The sequence below is a fragment of the Crinia signifera genome, chromosome 5 (genome assembly GCF_055691185.1).
Source record: "Crinia signifera chromosome 5, ASM5569118v1, whole genome shotgun sequence".
In the NCBI taxonomy this organism is placed as follows: Eukaryota; Metazoa; Chordata; class Amphibia; order Anura; family Myobatrachidae; genus Crinia; species Crinia signifera.
The window spans coordinates 211,335,559-211,361,284 of record NC_139221.1 but is presented as its reverse complement, the minus strand read 5'-3'; the positions used below and the strand labels follow the sequence as shown (position 1 = coordinate 211,361,284).

Sequence of the window (25,726 nt, the reverse complement as noted above, 5' to 3'; positions counted from 1 at the left end):
CCTTAAACTTAAGGCATACAATCAACGAGATGGGCGCCATGCTAGGAAACAAGTACCAAAACTAAAATATGATATGCATGCGCTTTATAATGTTACATAGTTACAAAGTAGGTGAAGCTGAATAAAGACTTGCGTCCATCTAGTTTAACCTATGTTTATAGTAGCTTATCCCTTGTTGTATAGTATGTTCTGATATTTTAAGGACCGATTATGTTACTTATTTGTACCCATGGATGTTTTAAACCAATAAATGTTTATTCAACCTTATTTTAAACATATTTATAGTCTCTGCCGACACCACTTCTCCAGGAAGAGAGTTCCAAAGTTTGACTGCTCTGACTGTAAAGAATTTTTTTCTTCTAGATGAACAAAATCTTTTTTCTTCTAATCTAAACTCATGCCCTCACCTCCTAGATTCCTTTCTAGTAGAAAAATGGGTGTTTGATAGTTCCTTATATTGGCCCCTAATATATTTATACATGTTGAGCATATCCCCCCTTAAACGTCTCTTCTCTAGTGTAAATAGTTCCAAATTGTTTAATCTTTCCTCATAGCTTAAATTCTCCATTCCCCTAATAAGCTTTGTTGCTCTTCTTTGGATTTTTTCTAATTCTATGATGTCCTTTTTATAGAGCGGGGCCCAGAACTGCACTGCGTATTCGAGATGCGGTCTAACCAGTGATTTGTACAGATGCATAATTACTTTTGAGTCCCTATTTCCATGCCCCTTTTAATACATGCAAGAATTTTGTTGGCCTTTTTTGTTGCTACAGTAGATTACATTGAGCACTACACCCCAGTTTGTTGTAATTCTTACATTGAGGAGGGTATACTGAGAATGGGACGGGGGATATAAAGCTGGTCTTTCAGAAAGAAAAGTGTGTAGGCCGTTAGGTAAGGTGCTAGAAGTCCTCTCCTTCATTTTCAAAGCAGCATTTTTTTAAAGATAGATCTCTGAGCACAGCTTCTAAGAAACCTGAGAAAATAATTACTTCAATCTTGTAAAGAGTGGTTGCTATGGGCAACTTATCCAATCAGCTTCTAGATAGCAATTGGTAGCTTTTGAGATAGATCCTCCTATAAACTGGATATGTTTGGAGAATTGCTGCCTTATTTATGAAAGATATTTAGTGTGGAGGTACCGAAGACACTATCAGTGATCCACAGTGCTCCATTGCAAGAGCAGTCCCCATAGCTTTATATGAGGGCTGTGAAAAGGCCCAGTTTGAAGATGTTAGTTTGCCCACACTACCTGCCATCTTTACTGGACTCTGAAGGCTGCATTATCATTTTTTCCTGAGAAATTAATCTTTTTGTATATGAAACAAAGCTACTGTATACATATTTGGGACCATGCTAGCAATATTGGAATTCCTCCAATCAGAGCATCAATTTTCCAAAATATCCAACATATCTATAATAGGGTCACAATTTAGGAATGTAACTTACCCATGGGGACTGGCCTTTTAGATCACAGCTATAGTAAATTATTGCCTGATCTACTTTTTGTTATGTTCCCTATATAATCAGATTAATATTTAAAGCTGGGTGCAAACTAGCTGCTATATTGCTTGTTAAGCCAAAAACTATATAAATTGTCCCAATCATCGATAAATCTGTAAAACAGTGTACACATTAGACAACATTAGTAACGGTGTGGACGATAACCGGTTCTGCTCATCAAATCACTTACTACATCCAGTATGTACGCTCTATAACACTCTGGTATAACACACTGCTGGTTGTATGTTGCTTTATTTATACATGCAGAAAGATTTGTATGTATTGTTAACAACCGCATACTCCTGGATGTGGTCATTGACCATATCTTTTGCAAGATTGTACAGTGTGTCCACATACTTGCCCGAATTCTACAAGTCGCATTACTCATAGGGGGTTATTCTGGTTGATTTCAGTCTTGTGAGTCCACAAAACCCCGCCTTGTGACTGGTGGCCTGGCCACCACCCATTCGCAGCTTGTGTTTGCACAGACTGCGAATGCATGCTTAACACAAACATCTATCCGCAGGCTGCGGGGAACACCCACTGACCATCGAAAGATGTGGTGTGTGCACGCATATATAAAGTGGGTGCATTTTCGGAATGAAATGGGCGGGCAGATGACATCACGTCACCCAGCACTTACCGAGGGAACACCCATGAAATGGCTGCTGCCCCATGCCCATCCCCCTGCACACCGCCCCCAATGTTGGGTGCGTGCACCCTGCAAACAGTTTGTTCGCCACCATGGCCGTATGCACATGCGCAGAAATTCGGCTTTGCATACGTAAAACGTCGAGCTCGCATACGGATATGTCATGGTCCATATTGCATACCATGACAACTCTAGCACCTGGAGTCTTGAAATGTATATTTATTTTTGCAATCCAAATAGGATACACAACTAATGTTGAATTTTAAATGCTACATAGCATGGCTACATTCTGTGCGCAGCTATATCTGCATCCACAATGGTTACAGTGTATTCTAGGATTAAGGGATTTCCAACCATTATCCTCATTTACCACTAACAGGTCACACTTTGTGGATTTCTGTTGGTGGTACATGAAAATTAGGGTTACGCATCCTTGGTCTAATACAGTTATGACTAACCTTAACACTCCAGCTGTTGAACTACACATCCCAGCATGCCCTGCATCAGTTTTAGCATGGCCAAATAGTAAAACTGTAGCAGGGCATGCTGAGATGTGTAGTTCAACAACAGCTGGAGTGTCCAGGTTAGCCATCAAGGGTCTAATAAGTATTTATTTAAAATTGTTTATTATATGTTTTTCCATCTTATTAGTTAACCTTTGAGAGATAAAAGTGAATTAGTTGTCCATACAAAGAATCGGCTTCATCTTTATCTAGCATAGTTTATAAAATGACAGAAGCAGATTTTGTGGCTATGGGCAACATTTCAAAAGGTTTGATCCAAATCTCCCCAAAATGTTTTAGTGAAAATGGGGTGATTGGATTCTCCATGACCACTCTGGAGTCACCGTGCAGTCACTCTTTGCTTATTCAGAAAGCTTAAATAAAGAAGTGATGAGGATGTATAGCCAAAAACTATTCTTCTTTGTTTAGGTGTGTGTGTGTGTGTGTGTGTTTGTGTGTGTGTGCATGCACTGCCAGACATCAGTGGCTCATTATGGGTCATTTAATAAGGGATAGAAGGGTTTATTTACTAAGCTTTGGAGATAGGGGGCCTTATTCTAGTTCACTCTTGGAGGCAAATTCCTTCTTAGATGGACAAAACCATGTGCACTGCAGGGGGGCAGATGTAACAGGTGCAGATAGAATTAGATTTGGGTGAGTTATTTTGTTTCGGTGCAGGGATACTAACTGACTGTTTTATTTTTACACTTTAATATAGATCTCACTTTGAAGAAAAACCACACCCAAATCTAATTCTCTCTGCACAAGTTATATCTGCCCCACCTGCAGTGCACATGGGTTTTGTCCATTTGAGAAAGAATTTGCCTCTCAGAGTGAACTAGGATAAGGCCCAGAGAGAGAGAAAGTGGACTGCGCTAAAGTACCTGTCCACCAGCTCCCGATTGACATGTTATAGGCTGTGTTTGAAAACTGGAAAAAGAATATACAAGAGGCGCTAGGAAAAGTGAATGATCATTTATTAGAAAATCAATGAATAAAAACCAAATGCATAATCATGGAAATTAAGTCATAGACCGAATAAAATTAGTCACCATACAGTCCCGTTCCTAGATTGCTGCCATGGTGCACTGGAGTGGATTATAAAATGCAGTTCATTTTGAAGCCAGATGATATCCCTCCCAAAGAATTTAATTACTGTGAGACCGCTAGAGGTGTTCAATCCGTGTAGAATGGCATTGTAGCATATATCCTCAAATTTAAATGGGGTGTGAGTGGCAAGGCACTGATTGTAATACAAAAGGGTGGATGGTTCAGGTGGGCGACATGTACTAAGGTGATATTAATGGCCTTGTCCACAGGCTCCATCTGACGCGTTTCGCTGTCAAAATGCAGCTTTATCAAAGGTATTATGTTTGAAAACTGACAAATAAGAGCTGATTGATTGGTACTTTATCTCTGTCCACGTTATCTCTCTCCAAGACTTGGTAAATAGACCCCATAAATTCAGTAACTTTCCAGATATTTGAGGTGCTAGCTTAGTAATGGATGACGAGATAATGAAAGGTTAAACAAAAGCTATAAAGTAATAGATTTGTTTTCGCCACGATGCATGCGGCTTCACATGACGCAGTCTGCTTTTATGTCTACAGACAACACTGGAATGCTACACTTTGAAGTTTCCCTGCAGAGAGACATGAAAATCTGCATTTCATTCCAGCATCCCACTGGTGGCAGTCTTTCCTGTGGTATGTTTCTGTCTAATGTCACGTTGTAAATTACTAGATGTTTGGACACCTCAAAGATACATATCCTGTTTTAGATATTTTAGACAATCTCTGCTCAGTTATTTTTTTACACAGACTCCTTCAGTCCTTTCTGGAAAAATCATATTTAGTTGTGCTTCAAGAAATCCCAAAGGGGGAGTTCAGGTGGTGTATTAAATTGAAGCATTGGTGGCAGGGCCACGGTGATTTCATTCACTGAAGATATCTTTATGAAGCTCCACAGCAAACATCATTTTAGATTTCATTTAATTAATTAATTAACCATTTATTTCCCCCCCTTCGCGGATGTTTATCTGGTAATTAATGGTATAGACATGGCTTCCACACAGAGCTGTCCATGTACTGGAGAGTTTTAGATACTTACAGAACTGTGTGGCAGATTTACTAAGCCTGGTAAAAGTGATAAAATGCCAGGTGATATGCAGCAGCCAATCAGCTGCTAACTGTCACTTAGGAGCTGATTGGCTGGTGTGTTATTACCAACCACTTGATCACTTCACCAGGCATAATAAATATACACCTTGATTTTGCTGATGTAATCAAAGATGCTGTTGCTTCACTGTGGGATTCGGAGGTGGAGGCAGGTTAGCAGTTACAGCTTTTGAGAAGTCCAACAGCCACCTCGTGACGCTGCCGACATGAGAACAAAGATGCGGTTTCTGGGGAGCACTATATTAACTACCATTGGACCATCTGCCACTTCAGCTGACCACTGTCATTTTAAAACCAAACTTTGGCAAGCTACCCTGATCCAGTTCATCCAAAAATCCTCCCACAATGCTAAATGCATCGGTAGTCTCACCATTTTGCAATACCAGCATGTTTTCTTAAACTAATGAGTTACTGGTTAAGAATTTGGCCTGTTATGGATTCCAGGAGTTTAACATCGCCTGAGACTGAGGATGGCGAAGAATCTTTCAGTGTAATGTTCATTGGGGGGCACAAATAAAAAGTGGAGACACCTGTGCAGAGCCAGAGACCCATAAAGTGGGAATTCCTCTGCAAGGTGATTGCATTCCTTGCCTTTAGCCTCCAATATTTCAAATGCTCTCTCAAACCCATATAGTCACTAAAGGATACAGGGCTACTGCTTAATTCATACAAATCCACCTCAATATCTCACCAGACCCATCCATTTACATGTAAACGTTTATTTTTTAACTTCATTCTTCTATACCCCTTTCAGACATAAGTAGTGGTTTTTGAACACTGCTTCAACCGGTGTCTCCGCTAGGGACCCAGTTTCATGCTACACCTTGGACCTAGGAAATTCTCGGGTCAAACCTGTTGTCTGCCCTGGCATTCAGTGTGATTCACAGAAATCATCTGCAAGCTCCCTAAACAGCCAATCAAGTATTTTAAATGCAACCAGGGTGTAAAAACCTGGGAATAACTTTGGTATTGAGCAGGGTTACAATTCTGGGACAACCTCCCCGGGTTGGGTATGTACACACGTAGGCAAGATCCAGGTCGAGCTGCAATATCCTGGGTCAATAGGCTATATTTGGATGTAGCATAGTCAATATATATGTATATATGTGTGTGTGTGTGTGTGTGTGTGTGTGTATATAGATATATATATATATATATATATATATATATATATATATTCATGCAATGTATGTGTATGCTTGTTGCCTTTGTCAATGTTTATCCTATTATACCACTTTCATATTGCTATGTCAGGTCACATCCAGGATTTTGTACACTGGTTTATTCCGGGTGTGACCTGACTGATATCCCTTTCAGAATTGCTGTCCAAACCAGTTTATTGCCGGTACCTGGAGATGAGATCATCCCCAAGCGCCAGCTCTTTCTATGGTATGAATGGGTGCCAGGTCTCATTGACCTGGCTTGTATATTCACTCAGCACCATAACCTGGGTTGAACCGGAGTTGAAATGCAAGGTTGGCTTTTTTTCAGCTGGGTGCTTTCACACTGCACAATATACTGTACTGCACGTTCATGTCGGGATATTGATGTCAGTGTGGGAGGGGTATTAGTGTTACTGGCACTGCACAAAATGGTGTAATGGTGATATGTTAAACTGGTTTCCATTATTTTTCTTGTAGTTGTCATCGATGTCTTGTGCTCCAGAAAATTAACGTGCAGTCTGTACAAAAGCTCCTCAGACCCTCCCTCACCCTACACCAGTGAATTTCTAATAAAGGTTCTCGAACGGTAAACCTCAATCTAAAAATACATATCTATATATTGATCGATAGATATCACTAATAGATTCCATTCAGTGGAGTAGGGATATACACCAAAATACATTGACTATTTGCAAAACCTGAGACTAATGAAATGGAGTGTGATAACATGAGTAAAGTTTATTGACGTGTACACGATTTCAGTGATTAGTGTACAATATAAACTTTGCTGGTTTCGTCCAGGATACAGAAATAGAGGGCTCCAACTATGGAAACAAGACCATAATAAAGCTGGGTACACGCTGAGCGATGTGTCCCCAGCCAAATACAGTTGTGTTCAAAATTATTCAACCCCCAATGCTGTAAAGGGGTTTAGGGACTATAGTGTACATTTGGAATTGTATTCAGAATGAAATCCTACAAGGACGTTTTAAAGAACCAAATGCAACTAAAATGACATCAATTGTTTATATAACACAGTAGTAAATGTGTATTTTGTGGTTTCTTCATTGCCACAATTATTCAACCCCTTAAAGACTACCACTCTGAAGAAGAGAGGTTAATTCTGGTGTTTTCAATCAGGTATTGAAAACACCTGTGGATGTCACCGAGCACCAATCAAGCATAATAAGCACCAATTAGGCAGCTTTAAAATGACTGTGATACTCAGCTCCTTCTAGACATTTACTGGTGTGGTTACAAACATGGTGAAGTCAAGAGAATGGTCCAGGAAGACAAGAGAAGAGGTGATTTGTCTTCACAGGAAGGGCAATGGCTATAAGAAGATTGCAAAGAAGTTAAACATACCAAGAGACACCATAGGAAGCATCATTCGCAAATTCAAGGCAAAGGGCACTATTGAAATGCTACCTGGTCGTGGAAGAAAGAAGATCCTGACTTCGACTGCTGTGCGCTACCTGAAGCGTAGAGTGGATAAAAGTCCCCGTGTGACTGCTGAGGAACTGAAAAAAGATTTGTCAGATGTGGGTATAGAAGTTTCAGCTCAGACAATAAGGCGCACACTGCGTAATGAAGGTCTCCATGCCAGAACCCCCAGGCGCACCCCCTTGCTGTCTCCCAAGAATAAGAAGAGTCGACTGCAGTATGCCGAAAGTCATGTGGGCAAACCACAAAAGTTGTGGGATAGTGTTCTGTGGACTGATGAAACAAAATTAGAACTGTTTGGGCCCATGGATCAACGCTATGTTTGGAGGAGGAAGAACAAGGCATATGACGAAAAGAACACCTTGCCTACTGTGAAGCATGGCGGAGGGTCAATTATGCTTTGGGGCTGTTTTGCTTCTGCAGGTACAGGGAAGCTTCAGCGTGTAAAAGGTACCATGAATTCTCTTCAGTACCAGGAGATATTGGATGAAAATGTGATGCAGTCCGTCACACACCTGAGGCTTGGGAGACGTTGGACCTTTCAACAGGACAATGATCCCAAGCATACCTCCAAGTCCACTAGAGCATGGTTGCAGAGGAAAGGCTGGAACATTTTGGAGTGGCCATCGCAGTCACCAGACTTAAATCCGATTGAGAACCTCTGGTGGGACTTAAAGAAAGCAGTTGCAGTGCGCAAGCCTAAGAATTTGACTGAACTGGAGGCTTTTGCCCATGAAGAATGGGCGAAGATACCCGTAGATCGCTGCAAGACACTTGTGTCAAGCTATGCTTCACGTTTAAAAGCTGTTATAACTGTAAAAGGATGTTGTACTAAGTACTAAGATTGAATGTCACTTGGGGGTTGAATAAAAACTAATAATGATGTGAGCACAGAAAAGACATTTGTGGTTATTTCATTATAAACTTAAGTTTATATTTCTCTGACCTACAAGTGCCTCTTTCATGTAAATGTAAGCAAGATGACTGAATGATCAAAATCAATGTCAAACTGGCCAAAACATTCAATTTCAGTGGGGGTTGAATAATTTTGAAGACAACTGTAAATATCAGATCCTTGGTACAAATTACAACTAAATATAAAAGACAGAGCAACCTATCACCTGGTCCTTCATTTACATAGAACTAGGTCACTAGCGGTTTTGCCTGGATGACCGTGCATCAGGGCCAACCAGAGGACGTCGCTAGTGACCTCTGGCATTTGCAGACTGGGTGATGTGTTATTTCAGCCTGAATTGAAACACATCACGCCAATATCGCTCCAGTGTGAACTTCACCTAAGGCATTCTATGGAAAGAAGAGAGCTGACAGATTAAAGTAGTATATAACTAGCACACAGCTTTTACAAGCTGTACAGCCAATATGGATGAACGGTTTAAAAAGGCCCATTGAAATCATGCTTTTTATCCATAGCCATGAAAGTATGTTATGTAGTAATGTTATAACTTTGAGATTAATGTGATATAATACTATTGAGTCCAGAAAATAATTTGTCAGTGATGTCCTAAGCAGGAGTGAATAGGAACAAACTGAAATGTATGGAATGCCAAGTATATATCTACAGGTTTATTTATCACTGGGGATACAATTAAAATGCTAGCTATTCTGGAATACCAACGTGGCCGTGGCACCAGGGCCACAATCCCGAGATCATTGGACATGTGGACCGCTAATCCAAACAGACACCCCCATGTGGGGTGTCGTAGCGTTAGCTTTAGGCACTAGGGGAGGAGTTAGGATTAGTGTGCAGGTAGAGGGGGGGGGGGCTAGGCTGTGGAGAAGGAGCAGTGTCATTATACCCTTACTTTCTGTTTAGTGGGATGCTGCTGTCGGCCACACATACTGATAGCTATTGCGGTATTTGTAAAATAAGTATCCTGTAAATTAATAAGCAGGTTCAGTCCGTTAGGTGTGTCACCAAAAGATGGAAACCACTATACGAATGACTTGCAATCTAATAGTCTGAATTTATTTGCTTACTTCATTATTTACACAACTTTTGTAACCTACTAACCTGGCCCCGCCTGGCAAGTCATCCTCTTATAGTTGTAAACAGCCTTACATTCTATATGCAAACTACTATTCTAACAAGGCTGTGAACCATACAAGTGAGGACACCGAAGGTCATTGTAGAAACTTTCACAATCTTGCATGGGTGCTGAACCACTAACCAGATGAAAATGTTCTAGAAACACATGCAGTGGTCAGATGGTATATCAGTGGCCTTGGAAGCTAGTTTTAAATCCGCAGTGCAAGCCCTACAGCAGCCTAAACTGACATTAGTCAGCGTTCTCAAACTATTTGTATAACAAACGCAAAAACAGCTAGATAAAATACTCCAAGTGTATCTATAAAAACTTGCAGAATGTGCTATTGAACTCACTAAACTAACATATTGGAAGTGTTCTGTAAGTTGGGGCTATGAGTATTGAGCAACCATAAATATTCTGTTTCATTCTTTTGGTTTGGCAGTTGTATGTCCATTCCCATCACTATGAGGACGATCTTCAAGAAGTCACAGAAACCAGAGATTACTCTGAAGATAGAGACTAATTGTGCAAACAGCAATATTCATTTACCTCCACAGACATCAGCAGAATCTCCATCAGCTGGAACTGATCCATCACATAACATACCACAAGAAACCGTCTCCGCTTCTGAGGATTCACATGCTGTAGTCTATGATTCCAATGAGGATCTCTTCCATGATGCTATTGGCTCACTTGGACCTAGTCCATGTCTTCCTCAAGAACCAAATTACACCTATACAGAAGATGCCTATTTTGGTATTGCAAAAGTCAATTCTAATGGTGCAGAAGAGCCCAATTCTAGTCCTGTTAAAGAAACTTACTCTAGTCTTCCTGAGGAGCCAAATTCTAACATTGTTCAGGAACTCAGCCCCATTATGGCAGAAGTGCCCAGCCCCAACATGGGAGAGGAGCCAAGTTCCAGCATCACAGGAGAGCTAAGCTCCAGCATTGCAGATGAGCTCAGCCTGAGTGTTTCTGGGTTGGTGAAGTCACAATCCAATCCTGAAGATGAAATGGATGACTGCTATTCGATCTAAATTAATTATGGTTTTGTTTCGTTTCATTATAAAATACCCATAAATAAATAGCAGTGTTTAAATGCAAAAATGTGTCTCTTTTTAAAATGGGCTATCAACAAGAAGCAACACTTCCTTCTTACACATTAGTACTGCTTGCGTAAACTAAAGATCTGGCTCTAAAACCACTTTTGTCAATACCTGCAATTCTGTCACCAATATTGTTTATTCTTTTTTATACCACCATGGCTATTATCCAGCAATTGGGAAATAGCATGTAAGCCTCCAACATATGGTAACACAATTTTCTTTATTATGTATGTACATATACCAGAAAATACCACTGCCAAGGACCGTCCTATGGTGTGTACACATGGTGAGATTCCTTTGCTAATTCCGACTAATAGTGTGTACACACAGTGAGATATGCACTATTTTTCTATTCGATTTTGCTTACAGAAGCAAAATTGAATGATTTTAGCAGCATTTGATCCTGATGCGTGCTCCCGTGTAGTGTAAATCGAATAAAAAAAGTATTAGCAGGCAAGAGAATATAGTACAGATCTGTACTATATAGTCCAAATCAAATGCTTTTTGCTTGCTGTTTGATCCTGATACAATTGGGATTGAATCGGATAGCCAGCAAAATCTCACTGTGTGTATCCACTGTAAGGGCTATTTCACACGCTCCAGCAAGATGGTGAAAAGCCGTGCCGCACACTGTATTTCATAATGGACACAATTATGTCCATTCACACGAGACTGCCACGGCCCGGTTGCAGCCGGATCCCACCACTGGAAGGGACAGCTGCCGGGCTGTGGCCATCCCCTTCATTGTAAACTACTGTGTGAGGCACAGCTTCCTGGCTGTGCGGGATTTTGCCGCCCGGCAGGAGCCGGAGCGTGTGAAATAGCAAAAATTGCATAGCAATGGAATCTTAGGGCTAACAAGTGCTATTTACATTTAATTTATACTATCAACATTCAATTTGTGTAGAGAGTCCTGGCACTCGCAGACCAATTAAAGACTCAGGTGCCTTTCCGTCCCGCAAGGGGAGAGATATATACAAACGATGTGGAGGCACTCAGGAGATTCCCATAGTACTGCACGGCGGCAGTCAAACGTGGTAACAAAAGGTAGACCAGACGGTCTTAGTGCCAATGTTTCCGGTACAAACCCTTTATCAAGACATAACCAGAAAAAAAGACTTACTTACATTTATAGGGCTGTGTGGGGGCAGGGGGCACCTCGTGCAACCATCACCTGCATGGCACCCGGCGAGTGGGAGATGACGTCACCCCAAACCTGGAGTCGGGGAATCCGGGGTCACCGGGGGGGCGTGTCCAAGTATCAAAGTGCTGGTGGCCATGGAAACGAAAGACGCCGTCTGACGCGCTCCTGTCAAGACAGTGTGCGCGTCAGCGGTCTGTGAAAGAGGGGCGTCGGAACGGAGCTGGCGGGGGTCTGCCTGGTGCCGCACTTGTTCTGCTTGCACAAAGGCTGTGGGACAAGAGAGGCATGATAAACGTCTGTACAACATGATACATATGTGATCACAAACTTGAGACATGACTAACAAAACTGGCAACATAATAGCGGGCTGGAAAGGAGTACCCTGGACAGTTCACGGTAGCGTGGAAAAGTGAGGAGATGTAGGGGGGGATCAATCTGAAGAAGAGACCAATGTGTGAGACTATGTGGGCAGAAATTATGTGCTACGTGTAATGAAAAAGTGCTGAACTGCAAGTGCTGAAAAGAAACCGATAGTGAGGAAAAACCGTGATCTGTGTGTCAAAGCGAACAGTCAGTATGGTAGTGTGAATGGAGCAACCCAGACGTGGGTTGTGTAGACAGTGACCTAAGTGTATGTATCTAATGAGAAGTGGAGGGGGAAAACCTAAGAGATGTGTGTGAGGGGAAAGCTACCTGGCCAAGAGCATAAGAAGGAGAGTAAAAAAGGGATGAATGGAAATGTACAGAGATAAAGGATAGTATGCAAACATGAGACATAAAAACCGTACAAATGACCACTAAAGAAATATAGAGTGGGGGGCAAAACTAAGAGGGGGGCATAATATCTAGAATGCCTGGAAACATGGCAAATAATGGACAAGGATCTAGGGGCTGGCCAGAACAGAGGGGTATATCAACAAAAGTCCAAATTTTATAAGAAACAAGAAAACGGAAGAATCTCATTGAGTCCATGCGGTTGGACCGTATTCAGTCTATGGATCCATTTAGATTCACATCTCAGAGGTGCACGTCCTCTGTCACCCCCACGGGGATTTTCTGGAATACAGTCAATGATTTTATATTTTAAGCTAGGAAGGGTATGATTAAACAGTTTCCAATGGCGGGCGACTGGTTGGTCCGATCCTTTGAAGACCAGCGCTGCCCTGATGCTCGATTTGTGTAAGGCGATCCTTTCTTTAAATTGTCTTATCGTTTTACCGATATACATGGATCCACAAGGGCATTTAATGTAATATACCACGTAGCGGCTGGAGCATGTCAGGGGGTGTTTGATCTGGATTTTGGCTCCTGAGTGAGGGTGGAAAAAATGATCACCTGTTTCCAAGCCACTACAGGTGACACATTTCAGGCATCTGAAGTTGCCATTTTTTCTTCTTAGGAAGGTGGTCGGGGTTTCATGCTTTAAACGCAAAACGTCATTTCGTACGACCAGATCTTTGATGTTTTTACTACGTTTAAAGGCTGGCATTAGATTGCAATTTTTCAGAGCTGGTAGTTCAGGGTTGCTGGCAACCAAAGGCCAAATTCTTTTGGCGGAGTTCACCAGTTCATTGCTGGCTGTAGAGAAGCATTGAGTCCAGATAATCCTATCTGTGGATGCAGAGGGGGGTGTCGGGGCCAGCAGAGAGTTTCTGTCCATTTTCAGGACTTTCTCACTGGTCAAGCGGAGCAGCTTGGTGGGGTAACCTCTGGCTGGAGGGTGAAAGCTGCTCCCAAGTAATGCTGTATTTCTGTCCGTGGCCTTATGGTGCACTGTGGTACAGAGCTGTAGATCATCTGTTTGTGCTATCTGGACGTCTAGGAAGTTGATCCTGTCAAAGCTGCAAGTAAAGGTAAATTTTATGTCCGCATCAGTGTCATTGATTTGTTCCATCATGGAGATGAAGCTGGCCTCTGTGTCATCCCACAGCAGGATGATATCGTCGATATATCTATAGTACATTTTTATTTTGGCAGAATAAGCTGGGTTGGAGAAGAATAAGTCATTTTCAGTATGAAACATAAATATATTCGCCAGACTAGGAGCGACGCAAGAACCCATCGCCACCCCTGAGTGTTGCAGGTAGAAATTGTTGTCGAATAAGAAACAGTTGTTAGAGAGGGCTAGGTCCAATAGTGCTGTAAAGAAGTTGCAATCAGGACCAGTGTAGATGCCGCTGCTCTGTACTGACCGTCTCACTGATTCAAGGCCCCTGTTATGCGGTATGCTGGTGTACAGTGATACCACATCGATGGTACACAGGAGGTATTTCTTGTTCAAAGGGGTTAGGTCTTGTAGGTGCAGAAGCAGGGCAGTGGTGTCTTTTATGTAAGTTCTTTGACTCTGGACGATGGGCTGCAGAAAGAGATCCAAAAACTGTGCCACTGTATAGTATAAGGAGTCACGGGCTGCTATGATGGGCCTGCCCGGAGGATTTATGGGATCCTTGTGGATTTTTGGCAACGTGTATAGTATGGGGGTTTTAGGAAAGTCGGTGGTTAATGCAGTTCTGATGGAGTCTGGGATAATGTCTGATAGTACTGCCTCATTCAAGAAGTTGTCCAGAGTTCTTTTGAAGATACCAGTGGGGTCACTTGGTAATAGGCGGTAAGTTTTACTGTCAGCTAGTTGCCGATGTATATCCTTTTTGTATGCCTTCAAATCTTGCACCACTATTGCTCCCCCTTTATCTGCAGATCTAATGACCACATCTGTGCGGTTACTGAGGGATTTCAGAGCCAATCTTTCATCAGTGCTGAGATTGGTGGCGGTAGGAGTTTTTTTAAAGTGTACAGAGGATATCTGCTGGTCCATGTGTTGTAAAAAGCTTTTTATTCCAAGATTGGTGGAGACAGGGTCGAAGTTGCTGGGTTTGTGTGGTAAACGTACGCCGGTGGGGAGGGTCAGCTGGCACCCGAAGTGTTCCTTCAATCGGAGTCTGCGTCCCAATTTATACATATCAATTTTGTCTTCAAACAGATCAGGAGAATGTGTAGGTACGAATGAGAGTCCTTTATTAAGGACTGCAATCTCAGTGCGGGATAAGGGTAAATTGGAGAGGTTGAAAACTATGTTCTCTTGCCTGCCTTCCTTTTTACTTTGCCTGTAGCACTGGCCTCCTCTACGGGTAGGTCTTCTCCTGGGGGTGGTCCTCTTGCTCTGGTGGTCACACCAGAGGGGGGTTTTCGGCCCTTGTTGCCCCTGTAGTTTTTTGACGTTTCAGCGTCACTGGAGGAAAGTTCGCTGGAGCGATCGGTGTCAACCTTCGGTTTGTATTGACGTCTAAATCTGGGACGTCTGTCCTGTTGCTGGTTACCACCATAGGCCCAGCTGTACACCCTGTACTCAGCGTAGTCTCTGTTAAGTTTCCAACTTAGTTTTTTTAAAGGTGATTAGATCCTGCCGGTATTTATCAATTTTGTTCGATAAGTTCTTCAACCAATCTTGTGATTTGTCAGATCTGATGGTTGGAAGGTGTGTATCCTCAAAGGTCATGATTTTTTCTCTAACAATGTCCAGTTCTCTTTTGGATTCCTCAATAACCAGTAAAATGAGGTCCAGAGAGCATTTATTGAGGGCCGATGTCCATCTGCGGCAGAACTCAGGGTTATGCCTCCCTGTAGTCGGGATATTTTTAACCCTGAAACCGCGGGGGATTTTTTTTCTCTCTGTAATAATCAGAGAGAGTTACCCCATGCAAATAGAAGTCGATCTCTCTCTGTTTCAGGCGGGTGAGCAAAGTAATAAGGTGGTCTGTAGAGGGTGAGTCGTCTTTGTCGGCAAGGTGATCTTTGAAGAGGATTGATTCAGCTTCAGAGTCCGTGAGGACCAGTGTCGACCCCGGGATAAGTTTTATATCCTTGAAGCCAGGTATGGTGGCTTTAGTGGTCATGATATGAAGGCTCCTGTTCCGAGTGGAAGTGAAGAAACACCAGTGTAGTGGACGTGAAGGTGATGTCTTGGGTGCAGAGGTCCAATCTGCGGAGAAAGTGGCGGTGCCCCGGTTCCTGGTCCAATGTGCAGACACTGGGCAGGAGGGTATAGAGTGTAGAGAGTCCTGGCACTCGCAGACCAATTAAAGACTCAGGTGCCTTTCCGTCCCGCAAGGGGAGAGATATATACAAACGATGTGGAGGCACTCAGGAGATTCCCATAGTACTGCACGGCGGCAGTCAAACGTGGTAACAAAAGGTAGACAAGACGGTCTTAGTGCCAACGTTTCGGGTACAAACCCTTTATCAAGACATAACCAGAAAAAAAGACTTCCTTACATTTATAGGGCTGTGTGGGGGCAGGGGGCACCTCGTGCAACCATCACCTGCACGGCACCCGGCGAGCGGGAGATGACGTCACCCCAAACCTGGAGTCGGGGAATCCGGGGTCACCGGGGGGCGTGTCCAAGTATCAAAGTGCTGGTGGCCATGGAAACGAAAGACGCCGTCTGACGCGCTCCTGTCAAGACAGTGTGCGCGTCAGCGGTCTGTGAAAGAGGGGTTACCCCACCAAGCTGCTCCGCTTGACCAGTGAGAAAGTCCTGAAAATGGACAGAAACTCTCTGCTGGCCCCGACACCCCCCTCTGCATCCACAGATAGGATTATCTGGACTCAATGCTTCTCTACAGCCAGCAATGAACTGGTGAACTCCGCCAAAAGAATTTGGCCTTTGGTTGCCAGCAACCCTGAACTACCAGCTCTGAAAAATTGCAATCTAATGCCAGCCTTTAAACGTAGTAAAAACATCAAAGATCTGGTCGTACGAAATGACGTCTCGCGTTTAAAGAATGAAACCCCAACCACCTTCCTAAGAAGAAAAAATGGCAACTTCAGATGCCTGAAATGTGTCACCTGTAGTGGCTTGGAAACAGGTGATCATTTTTTCCACCCTCACTCAGGAGCCAAAATCCAGATCAAACACCCCCTGACATGCTCCAGCCGCTACGTGGTATATTACATTAAATGCCCTTGCGGATCCATGTATATCGGTAAAACGATAAGACAATTTAAAGAAAGGATCGCCTTACACAAATCGAGCATCAGGGCAGCGCTGGGCCCCAAAGGATCGGACCAACCAGTCGCCCGCCATTGGAAACTGTTTAATCATACCCTTCCTAGCTTAAAATATAAAATCATTGACTGTATTCCAGAAAATCCCCGTGGGGGTGACAGGACGTGCACTTCTGAGATGGGAATCTAAATGGATCCATAGACTGAATACGGTCCAACCGCATGGACTCAATGAGATTCTTCCGTTTTCTTGTTTCTTATAAAATTTGGACTTTTGTTCTGTTCTGGCCAGCCCCTAGATCCTTGTCCATTATTTGCCATGTTTCCAGGCATTCTAGATATTATGCCCCCCACTCTATATTTCTTTAGTGGTCATTTGTACGGTTTTTATGTCTCATGTTTGCATACTATCCTTTATCTCTGTACATTTCCATTCATCCCTTTTTTACTCTCCTTCTTATGCTCTTGGCCAGGTAGCTTTCCCCTCACACACATCTCTTAGGTTTTCCCCCTCTACTTCTCATTAGATACATACACTTAGGTCACTGTCTACACAACCCACGTCTGGGTTGCTCCATTCACACTACCATACTGACTGTTCGCTTTGACACACAGATCACGGTTTTTCCTCACTATCGGTTTCTTTTCAGCACTTGCAGTTCAGCACTTTTTCATTACACGTAGCACATAATTTCTTCCCACATAGTCTCACACATTGGTCTCTTCTTCAGATTGATCCCCCCCTACATCTCCTCACTTTTCCACGCTACCGTGAACTGTCCAGGGTACTCCTTTCCAGCCTGCTATTATGTTGCCAGTTTTGTTAGTCATGTCTCAAGTTTGTGATCACATATGTATCATGTTGTACAGACGTTTGTCATGCCTCTCTTGTCCCACAGCCTTCGTGCAAGCAGAACAAGTGCGGCACCAGGCAGACCCCCGCCAGCTCCGTTCCGACGCCCCTCTTTCACAGACCGCTGATGCGCACACTGTCTTGACAGGAGCGCGTCAGACAGCGTCTTTCGTTTCCATGGCCACCAGCACTTTGATACTTGGACACGCCCCCCCGGTGACCCCGGATTCCCAGACTCCAGGTTTGGGGTGACGTCATCTCCCGCTCGCCGGGTGCCGTGCAGGTGATGGTTGCACGAGGTGCCCCTTGCCCCCACACAGCCCTATAAATGTAAGTAAGTCTTTTTTTCTGGTTATGTCTTGATAAAGGGTTTGTACCCGAAACGTTGGCACTAAGACCGTCTTGTCTACCTTTTGTTACCACGTTTGACTGCCGCCGTGCAGTCCTATGGGAATCTCCTGAGTGCCTCCACATCGTTTGTATAGTCATTGCTGCACTGTCGGCTTCGAATCGGGATAAAAAGCTTAAAACTATGTTCAATCGGTATCCGGACTATTTGTCTACAACAAGAAGATAGACAGCCATTAGGTCGACAGTCAAAAGGTCGACATGGTTTTTTTTCACTTTTTTGAGCCGACATGTGCCGACAGGCGGTATTTCATGCCCTACCATCCACTAGGACGTGGAGTTAGATTATAATAGTGTGCCGAGTGCAGCGGTTCACTTTAAACTGTGTCCATGTCGACTGTGTCGACATTTGGGTCAAAAAAGTGAAAAAAAAACCCCATGTCGACCTAATGGCAGTGCCGACAAATGGTCCCGCATCCGTTCAATCTCCATTCAATGTCTATGCTATACTGATTCGATTTAGAATATATAGTCAAAATTGATTGGTAAATCTGGTCCTAGCACGGCGCTCCCCATTTTGATCGTAGTGCATCTTATACAATCACATTGCATGCAATATGATTTTTAATTGTATAAGCACCCTGATGGGTGCTTACAATGTTAAATGCACCCCCATTGTCAATGCCACCTCCACTATCAACGCCAACCCGAAGCGTGGCGAGCACAGCGGTACGCGTCCTCCAACCTTTTCATACCCCCACTGTCCACGTCGGCGTGGAGTTTATTTTAGATAGTGTGGCGAGCGGACACTGATTACGTTACATGTATTCTATGTCCCATCGCTGCGCTCGCCACACTTCGGGCTCATATTCCGCGTCCCCTCGCCACACTATCTAAAGTCAACTCCACGCCGACGTGGATAGTGGGGGAATGAAAAGGTCGGAGGACACGTACCTCCGCCCCTCGCGGGCTTGCCGTTTTATAGTGAGGGTGGCGTTGACAATGGGGGTGCATTTAACATTGTAAGCACCCATCACGGTGCTTGTACAATTAAAAATCGCATCGCATGCCATGCGATATTTCATTATACAGGCACTCCTTTTAATTTAACGGGAATATCGCATAGCACACCACTAAGTACAGTATGCGATGGGCGTAGTCCTAGGAATCAAGTATTGTAAATCTTACCATGTGTACACACAATTACACAGAATATTACTTCCTACAGTGATGCAGATGCCAGAAAACAATTATTACACTTTCTCCCCTTTTGCGAATGGCTTTGGCTTCCAGTCACCAAGCCATTCAGTAACGGCTGGGCAGAAAGCAGCGGAAATAGGGCTTGCAAATGGGCATACCCAGCGGTTTATAGACGTTCCCATGAAAATGCTGGACGTTCTCATGAGTACTCAGGCAGGCTGATGCCCGCCGCGTCTTCGGCCAGGCACAGGCAAATAAAGGACAGTTTTCACTGACTTCTATTTGAGAAGGCAGTAGAAATAGTTTGAGTAAAGTTTTAGAGGAACCTAGAAAATGAATTCAGCTATGTGCAGCTGTCACCAGACTTTGATCAGGGCCTGCAAGCAATGTGTATGTACATCAACTATGGGGAAAAGGAACATTTTCCACAGGTCCAAATTTTGTACTCCTTTTAACTAAAATATACTTTATACAATTTTATTTTCACTTGCAGTATAAAAAATAATGAAAAAAAAAACCATCAGCACGATGTAACACCTACTTTGTCCTTGAACATCTACAAACCTAGATCTATCTTATCCCAAAATGTATTGTTACTTTTTCACACTTAATTCTGCCAGAACTTAGTAAAATTCAATCTCTTTTACTGCATGACACTGCCTTTGCTCTGACACAAGCCAGGAATGTTGGGTGCAGTGTGTAATACATTATTAATACCCCTTCACATTGCACATATAACCAAAGTTTTATTGCTGGGTCAAGCTCCAAAGTTAATAAGCCAGGTCGAGCAACCTGGGTTAAACTTTGGTTGCCGTATAAAGAGGTCTTACCTGGGTTGGATGTGAAGGCTTTATTATCCTCTTCAGAGCAACAATTAATTATAAATGTGCTGGCACTAGTTACACTTTGTACAGAATGGGGCATTTTCAATTACTGGCTAATTGTTGACCAACGGTGGGAAAGGTTATTTAAAAAGCACTTTCCAAGCGGTTAAAATGAAAAATTACTGCACATAAACTCACTGATTCCGTGTAAACTGCTGAATCAATTGTTTTTTCTGCACATAACTATCCCCCATGCATGCCTCTAACTCCTAGGAAAAGGACACCCTCAGGGATTCATTCCTGAGAGAATCCCTGCTAACTATATATAGAGCTGAATCAGCAAGTAGCCACAAATTAAATATACCTGAAAAATTGTGAATTTGTAATACCCGGTGCTCACGAAAGGCCCCCATACACTATGCGATTTTCGGCCCTTTCGGCCGATAAATCGGCCCAAAATCGCAGGTGTTTGACATCTGATCTGATGAGCGGTCCCGCGCACATCGGATCGGATCACGGCGTCGGACCTGCTGAACATCAGATATATCGGAATCTGACCCATCATGGGTGCTTTTTAGCACCCACGATGTTCAGATCCGATATATCTGTGGGTACCTGGGGGAGCGGCAGGCGAGGACCGCAGGCGGCGCAGATGGAGACCGGGGGCGCGGCGGGAGAATAGGAAGAAATCCTATTCAAAAGACCGGGCGGCCGCTGATTGGCTGAGCTCTCAGCCAATCAGCGGCCGCCCGGTCTTTTGAATAAGATTTCTTTATATTCTCCCGCCACGCACCCGGTCTCCATCTGCGCCGCCTGCCGCTCCCCTTAGAGTGCTTTCCAAATGCACATAACAGCTGCATGTATCGGCACACGCGGAGCCAAAGTGGAGAATATCTTACTGACAGTGCTATACCAAAAGAATTTCTAAAAATGACCCTCATTCAGTATTGAATGCAGAAGTCCTAAATTTGCAAATGGACTTCTGTGCATGCACAGTGGTCGCAGCGCGTGTGCGCAATCTTTCAAAGTGCACTATGATTGACAGTGGGGATAGGGGGCGGCAATGCGGTATTTTGGGGAGTTGAGTGCGAACAATGCAGGCATGTTCTGATAGTTCCCTGGGTGGCTGTGTACCGTCACATGCAATTGCTGTGAATGGAAAGAGGACTTTAGTGCATTTGCCTTCGCAAGCTGGGTTCCACCCTATATATCATGGCAAGGCCGTCCAGCCTGACCGTCTCCCCAGCATGTGATAGAAAGCAGTTGCCGTTTTATAATTTGAGTTAAAACGGTTAATTAAAAAGGTGCAATATGCATAGTACATCTAAATCAGTAAATAGAAGTCCCCATCTGTGTTTCACTATCCATCCTCTAGATCCCAAAATGATATAGATGTATAGAAATTCAATGTACATTGCTCTGCGAGTATCGCTCATACAGAAAACCCTATCATATGTTCTGTATTCAATTTTAATGTAGAACCTGGATACCATAGAAAAACAATTAGGCACCACCTTCAATTTAACATGTAAAACTTAAATACATCCAGAGATGCCTGCAATGTAAGGCATGACAGGAACAGTGCGATTCCACCAGTGTAATGTATAGGGAAGAGTAGACAAATGGCAATGTGTAATAGAGAACTGTATGTTAATCAGGTGCTCCAAGATAAAGCAATAAGAACTGTACAGAGTGCAAGCATTCTGCTCATCGATCAGATGTTTACATTAGAATGATCTATACCCCAGATAACTTCCTACTTTTCAGTGATAACAGGAAGTTTCCTATAAATGAAATAAGAAACCTAATCCAGCCTAAGCGCTAGATCAAAGAACTTGCAAGTAATAAAATTAATGGCTATTCCCTAATTGTTATATTACCATTTCAGGATAGGAATATCTGATAAAAGATTTTTTTGATGATAAAACATAACTACAACCGTCGCTGAAATAAATTAGCCGAAAATTCAAACTGTTAAATACATTGTTTTGAGACTTTGCAAATAATAGAGTAGATCTTCAGACATGTTCAGCTGCTGTGCTATAGCATAGGTGTCTGCCAGAATGCGGCCAAGTTCCCGTTTCACTACATCACTCAGCTGCTGTGTAGTCCTACAACTGCTAAGCAGCGAAGATGGTAGAGATTCCTGGTCACGGCAACAATTCTGGTCTGCACTGCAAGCCTTCTTATCTGGGTCGTGGATGTGGCTGGTGAGATCCATGTCCTCCAAAGAGCTTGATAAATCTGAAGGGTGAGCAATCTGGTGAATGGAAGACAGAGCCTTCATGATGTGGTCTTCACACTGACAGACTGCAGTCAGCAATTCACCAATCTGGTTACTCAGCGAAGGTTCCAACTGGTGAACTTGACACCATGTGACAAGAGCACTAAGGAAAATAAAAGTCTGTATTATTCTGCTGTGATTATTTAAGAATAGAGTGCAATTTCAGTCATTCAGTAAAAGTTTTGCTAATCCAATCCACATGGTGCCCATACATGCTGCTTTCAGACCACATAACTGGCTTTGACCCTGTATTTGAAAACGTTTCCAAAAACCGGTCTGCCAGGTAAAACCCCTTTCACACCGCATCTCTTTAAAGGGTATATTACCGTTTAAAGGGTATATTACCGTTTAAATGCCGTTTTGTTTTTTTACATAATCCCATTTCAGTGTACCTGGCAGACCCGTTTTTGGAAAGTTTTCAAATACACAGTCAAAGCCAGTAGCATTTCCAACCTCCCAAACAGAGGCATCCCCCAATGAAGGATCATATATCCCCCCCCCCCCCCCCCCCAAAAAAAAAAATAAAAAATAAAAATCACATACCTTAATGTTCCTCTAAGTTCACCACAGGGCATAAGCATGTTCACTCCCAGCTTGTAACCTGAATTAAACCCTGTTTGCAGAGAGTTATCTTTTCCAGCTTCTATTCCATCAAGATAGCCCTCCTGCAAGAAAACAGATACATTGGTTAGGAGGAGCATACAGTACATTGCTCTTGTAAATTAAAAAAAGAAACAAAGGATAACTCATTCACATAATTCAATCAAAATTGCAAGCACTAGAATGGATGTCATTTGTATCCTCTTTTAAATCCTTCAAATGCAGGTTGGCTTTTTATACCAGGTCAGTCCATTGTCACCAAAAGACCACATAGTTCCATTTTCTTCTTCTTGGATGCATGTACTAAAGTTTTATAAACAATACTACTATTATTAAGCCCAAATCCTGTGGGCAGGTGGTGTATGGTAAGTGAACTGTCTTAAGCTGTTTTTGGTCTGCGTTCCTTTATGAGAATATATCTATATATCTGTGTACAACTTGCCACACAACCTGCCAGCAGCATAATGGAGAATGATTTACCATTGTTGGCAGGAATGCCCATTTACATCCTGGTGTGCAATGACAGTGCTCACAGACTGCATCAGCGTCTCCTACATTATGCTCAGCACCTGACTGCTGACTGACGATTGCTCATCTAGAGTTGCCACCTCTCCGTTTTCTGGCATTCTCCCGTATTTGATGGCAACCCTCCAGGTGGCTATTCCAATCACCCGGATTCCGGATGACTGGAAAAGCCTTGGCAGCCTCCCGCTGTGGCGTTGCTGCTGCCTGCTCCTACCCACCAACTATAGTGCAATGTCCCCCTGTTCCCAGTGATGCCTTGCAGCATCAGTCGTGTCCAGGCAATCAGTGTGCTGCTGCGTCATGATGTCTCAGCCCGCCTTTCCCCCAGCAAGAGATGCCACTCCCTGGCAAAAGTCGTGCGGCCCCCGCTGAAAATCCCACCCGCCCGGCCTTCTCCCTCTGCAATGAGCGTTGCTTCCCCTGACAGAAGCCGCATACACAGATCACAGAGGGCATGCCCTTTTATCCAGCTGCACTGCCACCTGCTCCACATAGCAGAGACATGATCAGCAGCTGCTACATTAATGTGCCCGACAATTACAGAGGTACTTTGCCTACCCCTGTGCAGCAGTGTTCCGACTTTAAGGACTCCTCACCCCTGTCCTTCAAGGGAGCTGTATGCATTATTACTAATGTTGAGACTACAATCGTTTGTTGCGCACACACAGTCCCAACAGTGGCGTAACTACTGTAAGGCAGCCCCAGCAGGGTAACTCAGTAGTTACGCCACTGAGTCCCAACCAGAGTAATAGTGGATGGGGCAGCAGCACCACTCTGACACTACAGTCTTGAGAGCTCTGAGCTTGGCCGCGCCGAGTGACTCTGGCCGCGGATCTTACAGACTTAAGGACTCGGAGGACGACGGAGCAAGCTGCAATCAGCCTTTCCTGTTGAGACCACGGTGCGGGTGTGATGCGAGCCATGGTCGGCTGCGCAAGCCTGGGGTGGGGACGACGATGACAGTGTCACTCAGATGGGGAGCACAGCTGCACAGTGGTCTGGTAATGATGTGGGGAATCAGCAGCTGGCCACGCAGACTTTTGCAATTTTTCCCTGCATGGAAAGGTGGGGGGAAAAACGCCCAGTACACATTCATAAAGGGAACATGGCGCTGCCCCCTTTACCTGGGACCACACTCCCATACTTGCCTACCTGACCCTCTACATGCGGGAGAAAATGCTCTGTTTCTGGACTTCCCTGGTAATGTATGATTGCCAGCACCTGTGAGGAGCTAGGGTAAGGTGTTTCACAACAGGTGCTGGCAATCATACATTACCAGGGAAGTCCAGGAGCAGATCATTTTCTCCCGCATGGAGAGGGTCGGGTAGGCAAGTATAATACACACACACACTCTCTCCTTTGTATACTCCTATATAGCCTGTGTGCGCACCCCCAGCCGGGCACGCGATACAGGCGTCTAATCGTTACCCTCAGTCTCTGCTCCATGGATCTTTTCCACTCCCTCTGAACAAGCTCCATCTCGTCCTGTCCCTCATCAAACACATCCGCATCCTCCTGCAGCTCCGCGGTCACCCGCAACCAAGACATCTTCAAGTTCCCAGACACGTCTGTATTATCCCGCACTACTATTAGCAGCCTGGGCTCCTGCTGTGTTGTTGTGTTGTTACGTATATTTACCGCGACTACCAGAGAGAGCACTAGCGCCAGGTGACGCACAAAGAGGGCGACGCGACTTTCTACATAAAAGGTCCTTGAAATAAGACACGAGTGCCACCTAGTGTCTGACAGGCAGAATACAGGTTTACCAAGTGTGAATGGTCGGAAGTTGGAACCGATATTTTACAAATGTATAGATTAATGCCCGGTCTGACATATATTATAATTTTGTAAATGAAAAACAAGAAAGCTCTGACTTTTATTACACTAAACTAAAAATATTGAGTAAACATATATATACTTTTTAGGTGTTAATTCAATTAGTGTTGAGCAGGGAAAAGTGCTGCCTTGCAAATCCACCAAACCCCGCCCGGCGAATTAACGCCCCCCCCCCCCCCTGCAGCGTGGGTTCGCCCGCACAGGCTGCGAATGGATGTTTAGCATAAACCATACCTCCCAACTGTCACGATTTTAGAGGGACAGTCCCGATTTTCGGGTCCTGTCCCGCTGTCCCACCCGCGGCAGGCATTGTCCCGCTGCGGGGGGTGGCAGTTGGGAGACCCCCCAATCTAGTAGAATAGACGCTGTGCGCATGCGCACAGCGTCTATTCTCGTATGAAAATGAGGACGTGGCTAATTAGCATAAGCCGCACCCTCATTTGCATACACCCCACCCCCTTTTCGGGCGCTCGCGCGGCTTCGAGTATCCCTATTTCTTGAGGTCAAAAGTT

The 25,726-nt window shown here is 43.9% G+C and overlaps 2 protein-coding genes across 3 annotated transcripts in view; one reads left to right on the top strand and one right to left on the bottom strand.

Annotated features, from left to right (window-relative positions):
* LOC146080828 (mediator of RNA polymerase II transcription subunit 1-like) overlaps positions 1-10,591 on the top strand; it is a 141,300-nt gene extending 130,709 nt beyond the window's left edge. Inside the window, exons 16-18 of one of the 2 annotated variants that reach the window (XM_083188505.1) lie at positions 4,269-4,364; positions 6,476-6,584; positions 9,932-10,591. In XM_083188505.1, the coding sequence (XP_083044631.1) occupies positions 4,269-4,364; positions 6,476-6,584; positions 9,932-10,526 (800 nt within the window). In that variant the 3' untranslated portion in view covers positions 10,527-10,591. The remainder of the gene's footprint in view (positions 1-4,268; positions 4,365-6,475; positions 6,585-9,931) is intronic. The other variant, XM_083188504.1, reaches the window with a different exon arrangement.
* Positions 10,592-21,423: 10,832 nt separating this feature from the next.
* YAE1 (YAE1 maturation factor of ABCE1) lies at positions 21,424-25,058 on the bottom strand. The gene is made up of 3 exons (XM_083188503.1): positions 24,807-25,058; positions 22,797-22,918; positions 21,424-22,356 (listed from the first exon to the last, which is right to left on the bottom strand). The coding sequence occupies exons 1-3, from the start codon at positions 24,924-24,926 to the stop codon at positions 21,936-21,938; spliced, it is 663 nt and encodes a 220-aa protein (XP_083044629.1). The 5' UTR covers positions 24,927-25,058; the 3' UTR covers positions 21,424-21,935.
* Positions 25,059-25,726: the final 668 nt, after the last annotated feature.